The sequence below is a fragment of the Neomonachus schauinslandi genome, chromosome 12 (genome assembly GCF_002201575.2).
Source record: "Neomonachus schauinslandi chromosome 12, ASM220157v2, whole genome shotgun sequence".
NCBI lineage: Eukaryota > Metazoa > Chordata > Mammalia > Carnivora > Phocidae > Neomonachus > Neomonachus schauinslandi.
This window is the reverse complement of record NC_058414.1, coordinates 24,643,806-24,656,311: the sequence shown is the minus strand read 5'-3', so window position 1 is coordinate 24,656,311 and position 12,506 is coordinate 24,643,806. Positions and strand designations below refer to the sequence as shown.

At 34.9% G+C, this 12,506-nt stretch overlaps 1 protein-coding gene across 1 annotated transcript in view; it reads left to right on the top strand.

Annotated features, from left to right (window-relative positions):
• Positions 1-4,009: 4,009 nt before the first annotated feature.
• The window catches only part of SEMA3C (semaphorin 3C), a 184,637-nt gene continuing 176,140 nt past the window's right edge, over positions 4,010-12,506 (top strand). The window contains exons 1-2 of the mRNA XM_021689514.2: positions 4,010-4,316; positions 6,325-6,465. Of these exons, the coding sequence (XP_021545189.2) occupies positions 6,363-6,465 (103 nt within the window). The 5' untranslated portion in view covers positions 4,010-4,316; positions 6,325-6,362. The remainder of the gene's footprint in view (positions 4,317-6,324; positions 6,466-12,506) is intronic.

Here is a 12,506-nt window from a genome sequence, read left to right as displayed (position 1 = left end):
TCGACTAATAAACATTATCTATTAAATAATGGTGGGTTACATTGCAAGTGTAGTTGTAAGGTTCATCTTAAAGACATATATTCCCCCATAGGGGTTTCACATGAAATATTACAATAAGGACAAAACAGAATTTTCATTTTACGCCTGTGAGGAAAGTGTGAATGATTACAACACTCTTACAACTTGGTCAGGTGCAGGTACTAAAAAAGTAAAATCACTAACAGGCTCTTCTACTGAAATTATAATTCTACTTTTACATTTGAAATATTGTAATATGTAAACATTAGAGATGATGTGCTCTTATTTTGGTTCAGTCGGAAAATACAGCACTTCATGAAGTTTGAGATGTTGAAAGGTACTTAAAAAATGCTGAAGAATTAAACTTTGAATTTTGTTAAGAGCTTATACATTCACCTGGTTTAAAATTACAAAGGTAAAAAGAGGCAGACAATGAAAATTCTCTCTCTGTCCAGAGCAAACCACTGTGACTGTTTCGTTTGTTTGCTTAATGCCAGTGACCTTACAGTTTGAGAAGGCTAGTCTAGTACCTATCAACAGAGAAAGAGATCAAGGGTCAGGGATATAAATTAGCTATGGGTTAAGAATGAAAGTTGAGATACACTCATCTTACTGAAAAATAAAGAATGATTTTAATGAAGGAAATACTAAAGCCTATCAACTATGCAGAGAATAATTGCACACACAGATTTCTAGACCAGACCTGTTTGACCGGCTTGGTCCCAGAGCAGCTAAGGTAACCCCAGGAGAAGAAAGGCTGATGTAAACAAAGTAAATAACTATTTGAAGTAGAGACTTTGAAAGGTACAGTTCAGGAAATTTAAAGTGCTAGCATCTGGAAGTTGAGAAGAGGAGGAAGATCGAGAGGAAACACTTGCTCAGGTTCATATTCAAGGCCCTAAGGCGGTGAGTCAGCCATGCTTAAGTTTCTCTTTCTATTCCAATATTTACTACCCATGTGTGACTTTGGACAAAGCTTCAGTGTTCTCATTTGTGAGACAGTAACATAAGTAAAGAATGCTGTTCATATAATACACAAAGTGCTTGGAATATATATGGGCTATCCTCTCCTGAGACAAATATTAGTTATGACAATAAGGAGATAGCTTTCGAACTCTGGAGGACTGAGATTCTCTTGTTAGATAAAGTTGATTCATATAGCTCATCTATATGATGGAGAAAAATCTGAGAAAGTCTATTTTCTTTAAATTTGAAATAAGAGAATAAGGAATAGTTGAGTACCTCGCTGAAAATCAGTCTAAGAATTTAAGGTAAATGGCTTTTTTCAGGATCACCAAAAATATAAAATATTAAAAATAAGGCCACTACAGAAGAGAAACCAAGATGTCACACCATTTCTTTAACATCTTAATGAAAGTGATTCTAAGTATTTTAACTTGGGTGTTTTTCCCAAGACACCTTGATGAGGGCAAATTTTGTAATTAGTGGCCTCTAAATTGAATTGTGTCATTACTCCTGTGGATCTATTTATTTATTTTATTTTTTTATTTTTATTTTTTAAAGATTTTATTTATTTATTTGACAGAGAGAAAGATAGCGAGAGCAGGAACACAAGCAGGGGGAGTGGGAGAGCGAGAAGCAGGCTTCCTGCCGAGCAGGGAGCCCGATGTGGGACTCGATCCCAGGATCCTGGGATCATGACCTGAGCCGAAGGCAGACGCTTAACGACTGAGCCACCCAGGCGCCCCTGTGGATCTATTTAGTGTCCTCCTTTCCCAAACTAGCTTACTGAGTTAGCTCATATTATTTCCCACCTATCAGGAAAGAGTCAAAGACTCATCCTAGAAAAGGGGCACTGGCTACCAAGGTTTCTTATAAAGGTACTGTTTTGTTAAGGTGTTCTAGGTTTCTAAGTAGTTTGGAGAAATGGGGGCAGAGATGTCTTATTAGGGGCAACTACTGCCACTCTTAAATTTCACTATGCAGCCCAAGTTACAGGCAAGCGTGAGCACTCATTTCATCCGTGTGCTTGAATCTGCCTTCGCTAATGCCTATCATTAATTTCATGACTAATTTCGAGGCAAGGCCAATGGTAAATGTCTCAGTACTAAGCAAATACCATTAAGGGTCTCAGTATTAAGCAAATAGCATTCAATTAAATACATTGAAAAGAAGTTTATTTAGGCAAGGTAGAGAGAATCACAGCACAAAATGCATAGACTGCAACTAAATCTAAGCTATTTGTCATAGTTTCCAAAGCCTTGTGAATATGTGTGAAACATGGATTTAATCCTTTGGGTTTTTGCAAATTGAGATAGGTAGTAAACTTCCTTGTAAAAACACCATTTGATATGCATTTCACTTTGCCTTTCTTTATCTTGGTTCCCTGAAACTTAAAGGTAAAATGTATAAATATATTCTACCTTACATGGATTTACAGATCAGTGTCTAATGGTTACACATTTCTAAATTAACAATTATATAATTTGTGTGAATGCTCTCAGCAATCTTTCTAATGATTTATTCTTCTTCCTCCTTAATTGATAAATGCTGACTCAGACATCAGTAGGAAGATAACAGCGCTCAATATAGAGCATCTTGATCAGTTTCAGAAGGATTTCAGAGAAATGTGCTTAGTGCTTATTCATGTTTGCATCTGCTCTTTAAAACTGTCATATGTTTTGTGGTTAAATTCATTATTATAAACTTAAGGAGCTGCTCACATTTTTATTGCACTAATCACAAAAACAGTTAAACTGTATTAAACTTTTAAAAATAACCCATCCATTGAATTAGTAATTTCTTTCATAAACATAGACATTTGCCCTGGAATATAATTTTTTTAGTTTTGAAATTTGCATTCTTTTGAACTCTTAAAATTACATTTGATGTCATCCCTTCATAGCTCATCTGTACAGAAAGAGTTAAAGACAGGTTTATGTCAACTGGACATAACAGGTTGTGCTTAGGCAAATGAAAGATATGTCTTAATCACCTGTTTCACTTCCTCTCACCTGAGATTTAATTCGACTGTCCCACACCAGCAATGAGTTTGCACTCTCAGAAGTATTTTCAATGATTCAGTTTATAAGAATTTAGTGATCTGCTTTATTTCATAAAGAAAATTATAAGGAACAAGGTGGAGAAATCACATTCCATATTCTTTGTATAGTGACATCTGTGGGCTGTTGTAGCCCACAGTGATTTTTAAACAAGTACCTGCTCATTTTATGGGGGTCAAAGCTCATTTGTCCTGCTGTTCAAATATCTAGTCCATTGTGGTCCAGAAAAATAATTTTCCCTTAAACATTAAAGTCAGTTCCAGAGTGTAACAAGTTTTCCTGAAAGTAGTGCAGGAAATATATCCCTAATGTAAACTTCTGTTGGCCTAATTCAAACAGCCTTCTTCCACAGAATTGTGAAATAATTTCTTGTAATTATGTTTTGAGACTATCCTGGAGAGAAGAGTTCTGAATGTGAGTCAATGTGGAGAGATCAACTGAATTACTGCCTTCGGGATATTAAGGAAACGCAATGGGAAACAACACCCATTAAAAGGGTAAACTGCGATGAGATAGTTGGTTTATCTCTACCGATTTTAGACAATCTGCTGCAGGAAAAGGGTAAGACTCATGCCCTTTTACAAACACATCTCTTTTCCTTAAAAGGATGCAGGGATCCTTTTCTGGCAAAAAACTGCCTTGCACTTTGATATTTACGACTAAGCAAATCCTGAATGCTTTCCGAGAGCTGCCGGTAACAAAATTCTTGGAGCGCACCCTATGAGTCGCTCACTCCACCGCGGACCGCGAAAGGAGCAGAGTTAGCGAGCTGGTTCTCTAGCCTGCAGCAGCGCATTCCTGCATCTCCCGGCAGCGTGTCCTGGGGTCGGCCCCGCCCGCCCGACGGATCGCCGACCGCCCTCGCGGCTCCCTGCCACCCTCTCGCGGGCGTGCTCTGGGTGGGGCCTCGCGGCGGCGGTGATGAGGCGGGTGTGCTGGGCGGGTGAGGCGAGCCGGCTGGGCGGCGCGCCCGGGCAGCCCGAGCCGCGCGCCGCGTCGCTGTAATCGGACACCCGAGCGCTCGCCCCCGGTGCCTGGCCACTTTCCATTCACTCCGAGGTGCTTGATTGAGCGACGCAGAGTAGGGCTCCGGGTGCCGCGGCACTGCGACGCTGAGGATTCCTTTACAAAGAAACTCAGAGGACCGGGAAGAAAGAATTTCACCGCTGGGACGCTCTAGAAATTAAGGTCTTCTGGGAAAAAGACTAGAGAGACACGCGGAGCCACACCGGTAGCAAATTGATGACTTTTACGTGCTGATCTCTTCCCATCTCGGTAAGCTGCATTCATTATTTTTGGCATTACAAGTTTAGCAAAATATAACTTTTGGTTCTCTGTGTCGACTTTTTACACATCGGTGTGCTCAAGTCTGAACATTTTCTTAAGAGCACATGCAGTTTGTCAGGGAAGTGTTTCCCTTCCTGAGAGCCCTGCTTGAGTTGTTTCTTTAGGTTATGACACCTGCGGAGAGTTTAAAGTTGAGTATTTCAGTGCCTTCTAATGCAGGATTGCTCCAGAGGACGTAAGATTCCTTTTCTTATGTGTTATTAGTGTTCCATTAGTAGAAGTGAAAACAAGCAGCATGTCTAAGTGTCTCAGTTAAAGGGAAGTTATAATATATGGGGGGGGGGTGGGGCACGTGTAAGACCCTTCCTTGGCTTTCCGTCACTTCTCATCTCTGGGTAGGCTTGAAACCACATTGCTCTGTATACTCACTTCATTTGACCTGTCATTTCATCTTCACTATTATTCTTTGCAATTTTTAGCATATGTTGCTTTTGGTGAGACATACCAGATAAAATGCTAATAATAGCAATATGTAAAACTGTAAATATTATCCGCCTGCTTAATAAAGAGACAAAGGTTAGTCATATTTATAGCCTTTTTTTTTTTAACTATAGAGTCAATAAAACCAGGGAGCAAATTATTAAGGGAAAGTTACCCCATAAAATCAATTTTCTTCTAAGGTAATTTAGGGATGACAAGGTGAAGAGGTTGTGGAAGCAGGAAGAAACTGTTTCGCTTGAAAATTACCAACACAAACATCTCTAGGGTTTCCTCCATCTGTGTGGTAAAAGAGGCAAACAGTTTCGTTTCTATGTCTCATACCATATTACCACCTAGGAAATCAACTGTTTAAAATGTTTAAATTGTTTAAAGTGGCATGTTCAGTTTAACTGTACTTTTTCTTCTGTATTCATGAAGCAGTCTTCTCAATTTTTTGTGGCATTTCTTTATTGAATAAAAATGTTAAGATTCTTAAAAGACATATAATAGTGAATATTAGCATTGTTGTAACCTGTAAAAATAAGTTTCTAGATTAAACTATGTCATTTTATTGTATAATTACATCAGACTCCAAACAGTATGATTTCTTTCATGGTCCTGGGTTTATTTTGCATATTGTGGCCACTAGAGCTGCTGTAATCTCTAGTTACCCATTACCTGATCTTCCTTGATATTCAGACATTAGTTAACAACATCTATTAATGTTACAGCTACAGTTTCAAAAGGTAATGCTTTTCTCTGATTTATCTTTTGGAATTTTGACAGCCTGCTTTCTGGTTGATTTATTTTAAATATGCATTGAGGGATACATGGTTCACTGGATTGTTCACCACTAAGTCATTGGTTTGAATTTGGCACTAGTCCATGGTTACCTCATCTGCATCATTTAACAGCTGCATGGTCATCTGTATAAATTGGCAGATAACTAATTTGAGTGATTTCAGTGGTCAGGGATTGAGCACACATATATTTATGTGTAGAAACACCATTTCAGAGATGATTACTCCAAAAGAGCTAATGAGGATGTGAGTGAGTGCACGTGAATGTTCATGTGGCATTTTCCTGCTACTACTCTATTTATGGTAAAAAGAGAAGTTTTCATCCACTAGTACATATTGGTACCATTCTCAAGTCTTTTCAATGTTATGTGATTGTTAGAAGATCAAGTTCAAATACTGGGGTTTTCCTTTGGAACCAATACCTTATTCCTGGATGCTTTGTTCTGCTTTAATATTTGCATTATTTGCTGAAAGAACAGTTTCTTTTTTCACAAAGACTTTCAGACACAAATGAATCAAATCCAAATTTTCACATCTAAGAAACAAAGTCAGAGCACCTCCTACTGTTTGCATGACTGTAAAAGTTCAGATAAGTCTTTTGTGAATAAGGTGCTTTGTCTAGATTGCTGGTTTTGTGTGTATCTGTGAGTATGTGTGTGGTTGTGCTTCTAAAATGTGAAATGAAATATAACAAACTTGTTACCTCTCTTTTAAAGGTACTTTCCCTTGGATATTAACTTGCAAATCTGAAGAAATGGCATTCCGGGCAATTTTCGTGTTGGTTGGAGTATTTGTTTGTTCTATCTGTGTAAAAGGATCGTCCCAGCCCCAAGCAAGAGTTTATTTAACATTTGATGGTAAGAAAGTTGATAAATACTCTGGGGAAAATGTCATTTGAAGTCTTCTTTAAAATTTCACATCCAGATCCAAGCATTAATAATAAATTAAAGATAGTAAAATATTATCAACTATTGATTAATCTTGAAAATATTTACTGGACTGTTTTTTTTGGATGGCATGGCTATTTTAAATTATTGGTTCATAGACAAAAGCCCTCTATTGCATTTGTTTATGAAAATGCTTGAAGTATATTCTGGACATTTTGAAGTATCTTCTTACTAGTCACCTGGTGTTTGAGAAACACCCTCTATATGCTAATCCTCATCAGAGAAGTCTGTGAAGGTTTAATTACTTAAAATTTTTGTTAATAAATTTTGGTCTTAGCCTCCAAGCTGGTTTCTCCATATGTTGTTCTAATGGTGCTTCTTCCATGTCCAAAAGGAGTTCCTGAGATTGGCAAAATCTCCTAATTAATTGAAAAGGATCTAAAAGAATAGTTGGAAATATGTTTTCTATTGCTGTTGTGTACAAATGTTATCTTCAGAAGCTTAGGAAAATGGATGTGATTTCAAATTTGCACAAACGTACAAGGTGTAAGACCCTCTGAGGATGTTTTGCCAAATGTATGCATGCATGAGCTTTAATGTAGGTGATTCAAACAACTTACAGATGGATGACTTTGGTCAATCCATGCTAATTGGACAAGAATAAGAAATGGATCAAGAAGATCATCTTGCCAATCGGGGTTATTTGTATTTTTATTACTTCTTTCAACTTACTTTTTGCATAAACCGTAGTATCATTGAGCATATTTTCATTTTACTTGAGAAACAGTATACTCTCAGACCTTTCTATAGCAGAATGTCTCTGAAATGCTTTATTATCTTGAATTTCGAATAGCAGGATGACTGACACTTACCAGTCAAATGGATATCTTTTTTTTTCCTTTCCTTCTTAAGTCACCAAGGGCTTTCCCCAAGGTTATCATAAGCACTGAAAGAGCTTTGTTTAGAACATAAAGTGTGTGAACTTCTAATTGCTTCCTTAGCTTCTAAGCCAGGCATTCTCCCTTAAAACCCATGGCTGTTCAGTTGTAAAGAAAGGAAAAAACAGACCCTTGGAAGTGTCTTTTTTTTTAATTACTGTAACATCTTTTCTTTCAAGTTGAGAACTAGGAAATATCTAATGAAATGAAAAATAAAGGCACTAGGTAGTAGTACAATTTGTCTCCTCTTTTCTATATTTCTCTCAATATATATAGGAAGATGGAGTGGTCTCATAGATTAGTTATCTAAACCTGTTCTAGTACATCAAAACTAACCAAACTTTTTTTTTAACCCAAACTTAACTCAAAATGTGTAATTTTTTTTTTAAAGATTTTATTTATTTATTTGACAAAGAGAGAGAGTTGGTGAGAGCAGGAACACAAGTGGGGGAGTGGGAGAGGGAGAAGCAGGCTTCCCGCCGAGCAGGGAGCCCGATGCGGGGCTCGATCCCAGGACCCTGGGATCATGACCTGACCCGAAGGCAGATGCTTAACGACTGAGCCACCCAGGCGCCCCTCAAAATGTGTAAATTTTAAAAACAAGTGTGTCACCAGAGATAATCCATCAAGTCCATTATTCGAAGACTTCACAGTTTATCTTTTATAGAGGAAATTAAGTAGTATAAATTTTTAAAACCAAACTTCAGTACTGAGTGGGACAGTAACTGCTATGTATAGAGTGACTAGAAGTTATGATGGGCTTTTTAAAATACTCCATGTCTAATGCTGTCAAACTCAAACAGATTCTTGCAGGATAAGACTTACCTTAATTTATAACGTATGTAGAATATAGCATGATAAGATAAGCTATTGATCTGAGAGTTCTATGGTATTTTGTTCTTTCTAGGAAATAGACAGGTAGAATATCACTTAATTTATTTTAAAGAGATATATCAACAGGGAGAACAAATAATGAAATTCCATAATTTCTAAATTAATACAAAAAATTCCTACAGTGAACTATATTTTAGGCATAGTATCAGAAAAAATACCTTCGACAAAAACAATTGTTAAAATGTATAAATTTTAATCATTAATACATAGTCATTTTCTTAAGAGATGTAACAGTATATTTGTTTCAGATGCCTTTCCCGAATTTGTTTAAAGTTTCTCATTGATTTTATGATGACTTTTCTCTGTATCACAATGAATAAGTAACTACATTTCTTGCAAAATTATTTAGTCTTGACATTAAAATATAGAACTTTGTACAGGGTTGACACATATATGAATATATATTAATTAAAATATGTATGATATATACTTTCATTTATTTCAAAATTTCTATCACTATTTTTCAGCCAAAACTTATGAGTTGGAAAATGATTCTGAGGAAATTCAAATAATATCAGGTTACATCACACAGAAGTCATTTGCATCTTTATATTCTCTCATAATTACCTTGCCTCCTGACTCTCTTGTCTTGAATTCTTTTCCTTCACTATTACTTGGTCTTCTGCCAGTCTCTTTCTGGATGGGACTTCAGAAGAATCCCCTCAGTCTTGTCTTACAGTCCAATTAACAATCAAAGTCAATTTAAAAATGTGTGAAACAAGAGATCTCTTTTCCCATCCAAGTTTTATCCCTCCTTCTTGTGGTAGAATGATGAAGTGATAACATTTGGGAAACAATGATTTACAGATTTGCCTTCCCTATTGATCTAGCGCAAGGTCAACCAGATGGTCATGTGTCCTATGGGAGAATGCACTTCAGATGTTATTAATTAGTTACATTTGTACAAGCTAAATCTTGCAGGTTAAAGAACTGTGATTCCTATTAAATACTACATTTTGTAATTGTTATCATTCTAATTTTATGCCAAATAGCTTTTCAAATAAATAGAAAGTTCATGCAAAGACTTTTTGATTTAGTTGAATTTTTACTGAAAAAAAAAAATCCAGTAGTTTGACAGATTCACATATCATAGCATTTTTGTCATTGTATTTTTTTCCTCAGAACATCTTTGGAATCTATAAGGGTCATAAGGAAAGTCAAGGCTACTTATGTACGATAGACAAATTTGTTTTGCTTGTTCATATACAAGGGAAACCATTGTTGAAATGATTTTGCCTTTATCCAGTAGGGATTTTAGAATGTAGTATTTTACAAAGCCGGAATAAATACTGTATAATTTGATAAAAGGTATCAGTTGCATGTCATTTTACAAAAAGTTTTTGAGCTTGAGAAAAATGGAAATATTGTCTATATTTTAGAAGATATAAAATGTGATTCTGAGTTAAATGTGTTAAGTATTGTTTCTGTTTTAAAATGAGGTATATTCTTATAATAAGATTACTTTTTCACTTAGTAATTCAGATTGTTAATCTAAGATATTCAATTTATTGACATGAGGTTGTCTATAATACTACCTTACTATCCTCACTATGTCTGTAGGATCTGTAGTAATGTTCTTTACTTCATTTATTAAATTGAAAATTTGTGTCTACTTCCTTTATGTTCCATGCAGAGATCAGTTTTTTCCTTTTTATTGATCTGTTAAAATAATCAGCTTTTGGTTTTGTTTTTATTATTATTATTCTGTTTAATATTTCTTTGGTATATGCTCTAAAATGAAATTGTCTTATTTCTTCTTGCTTTGTGTTTAATTTGCTCTTCTTTTTGGAAATTCTTAACATGGAAACATAGGTCACTGATTTGAGAACTTTTTTTCTAATATAACCAGTTATGCTACAAATTTCCCTTGAAACAGTGTGTAGCAGTGCTCCACATATTTTGATAAAATGTGTTCTGATTTTCAGTCAGTTCAAAATGTCTTCTAATTGCTCCCCTTATTTTTTCTTTTAATCACAAGTTATTTAGAAATATGTTGTGTAATTTGAAGATATTTGTGTATCTTTTATTTATCTTTCTGTTGTAGGTCTTTGTTTCAGTCTCTTGTTGTCAAAGAACATACATAATATGCTTCAGGTTCTCTAAAAACTATTAAAACTCATTTTATGGCACTGACTATAGCCTATATAGAAAATAATGTATATTCTGCTTTTGTCACATGGAATGTTTTATTAATGCCAGTTAGATTCAATCAGTTGATGGTTTGCAATGTTTTCTATATTCTTACTGATTTTCTCTCTAGTTGTTCTTTCAATTACTGACAGAAGAAATTGAACTCCCCATCTATAATTATGGATTTGCCTATTTCTCTTTTCAAAGAGGTCTATCAGGTTTTACTTCATGTTTTTGAATTTCTATTATTAGATACTGACATATCTCTGATTATTCCTGGTAATAATTAGAGTTCTAAAATGTATTTTTGTCTTTATGTAACATTTCTGTCTTTCTGTATAATGAAAAATACCAACAAAATTTTAGTTATAATTAAGTGGGAAAAATGTTTGTCATGATTCTAATGGCCTCTGGAAAGTTTTTATTAAAATATTAGGAAATATGTTTAAACATATATTTTTGATGTTTGTGAAAGTATGAACATTTGATTGGCAGTGTAGTGTCATGAGAACAGCATTTACATGGATTATCAGGATTTTCAAACTTTGGTCCCTCATTAATTAACCCTGAAACTTTGTTAGGGCCTCAGTTCTCCCAACCAGTTAAAAAATTTGGAGGCTAACTTAATTCTAAGACCTCTTACTAATTAAATTTGATGTTTAAGCTTAGTTTTGCTTTATAATATCATCTCCTTTGAGGAAGTCTTCTACAATAATTCAGTGCTTTCAAAAACATTTTATAAGAAGGACCTGGGCAAGGGAAAGAACAAAACTAAACAAACAATTTTTAAAAATTCATGGATTTTGAAGTCATACAGAGATGGTTTTAAACCATAGTTGCCTGCTACTTTCTGGTGATGCTACATTGGGGTAGTTACCTAATCTTCCTAATCCAGAATTTTATCATCTGTAGAATGGGAATAACACATAGAACTTTTTGAAAATGAAATGAATTAAGTTTGTAAAATGTGTTGTGTAGTATATAGTGTGCATCTTATTAAAATGCACAAAGACTTGTATTAGAGTTAGTATTTATAAATTCCTTTAGGGTAAAATTATGGTCTTCTTTTGTACCGTAATTACTTCCACTCCACTTAGTGTAGAGACTGCCATTTGTTATTGTTCAATAAATGTTGAATTAATATACATTTTGATACTTCTTAACCACTATAACTCCCCAACTGATAGAGCCTTAGTACACTACAACAGTGCTTCAGTGAATCTTGTTAATTTAAAACAATGAGAGTTACTAGGTAGAATGCGAAATTTCTTCATCATAGCATTAAGATACAAATACCATGAGAGAAGAATTTTTGTTAATTTTTGCACAGATAGTTTTATACTCATATCCTGGTACATAGCTGATGGTCAAATATTTTCTATCTACTTCCAAACTTGTCCCACATTATACGCTAGAGATTCAAAGTAGTCTGGGAATTCAACTTTTATATTTACTCTTTCCAGTTAATTCTCAAATCTCTTTATCTGTTTTCTTCCCTAAAAGACATTTCATCTCTATAAATTTTAGATGTTTTCTTCCAGAGGGTTTTTTGTGTGTTTTGATTGGAAGCCTAGTTTTCTATATTAAAGGGAAGAGACCTCATACATACATAGCCTTCCACAGTGCCTTGACTGGTGACCTGTCAGGGATGTTGCCTTAGCATGTCTAGATATGTCTAGACTTTTAAAGTAATGCACAACTGCATTATTTTTTTAAGATTCTATTTTTTAAAAGTCCAATTTTTCATGATAAACTTAATAAGAACCCTACCTACTTAGTTTACTTCTTATGATGATCATGGCATAGTGCATGGCTTGAAATTGTAGACAACTATTTGCCACTCTTGGGACATTTAAGAGTACCATAAAACCTCAGGAATGTGGAGGGCATGTAGGATAATTTCTGATCCACTTCTGTACCATGATATGAAATATATCTGTATAAATATACCCATAAAATAAAATACAAATATAAATATATCCATATAAATACCAAATATAGGTTATATGAATACTCCTAAAGTAATGGGTGTTAAATAGTATATTAGAT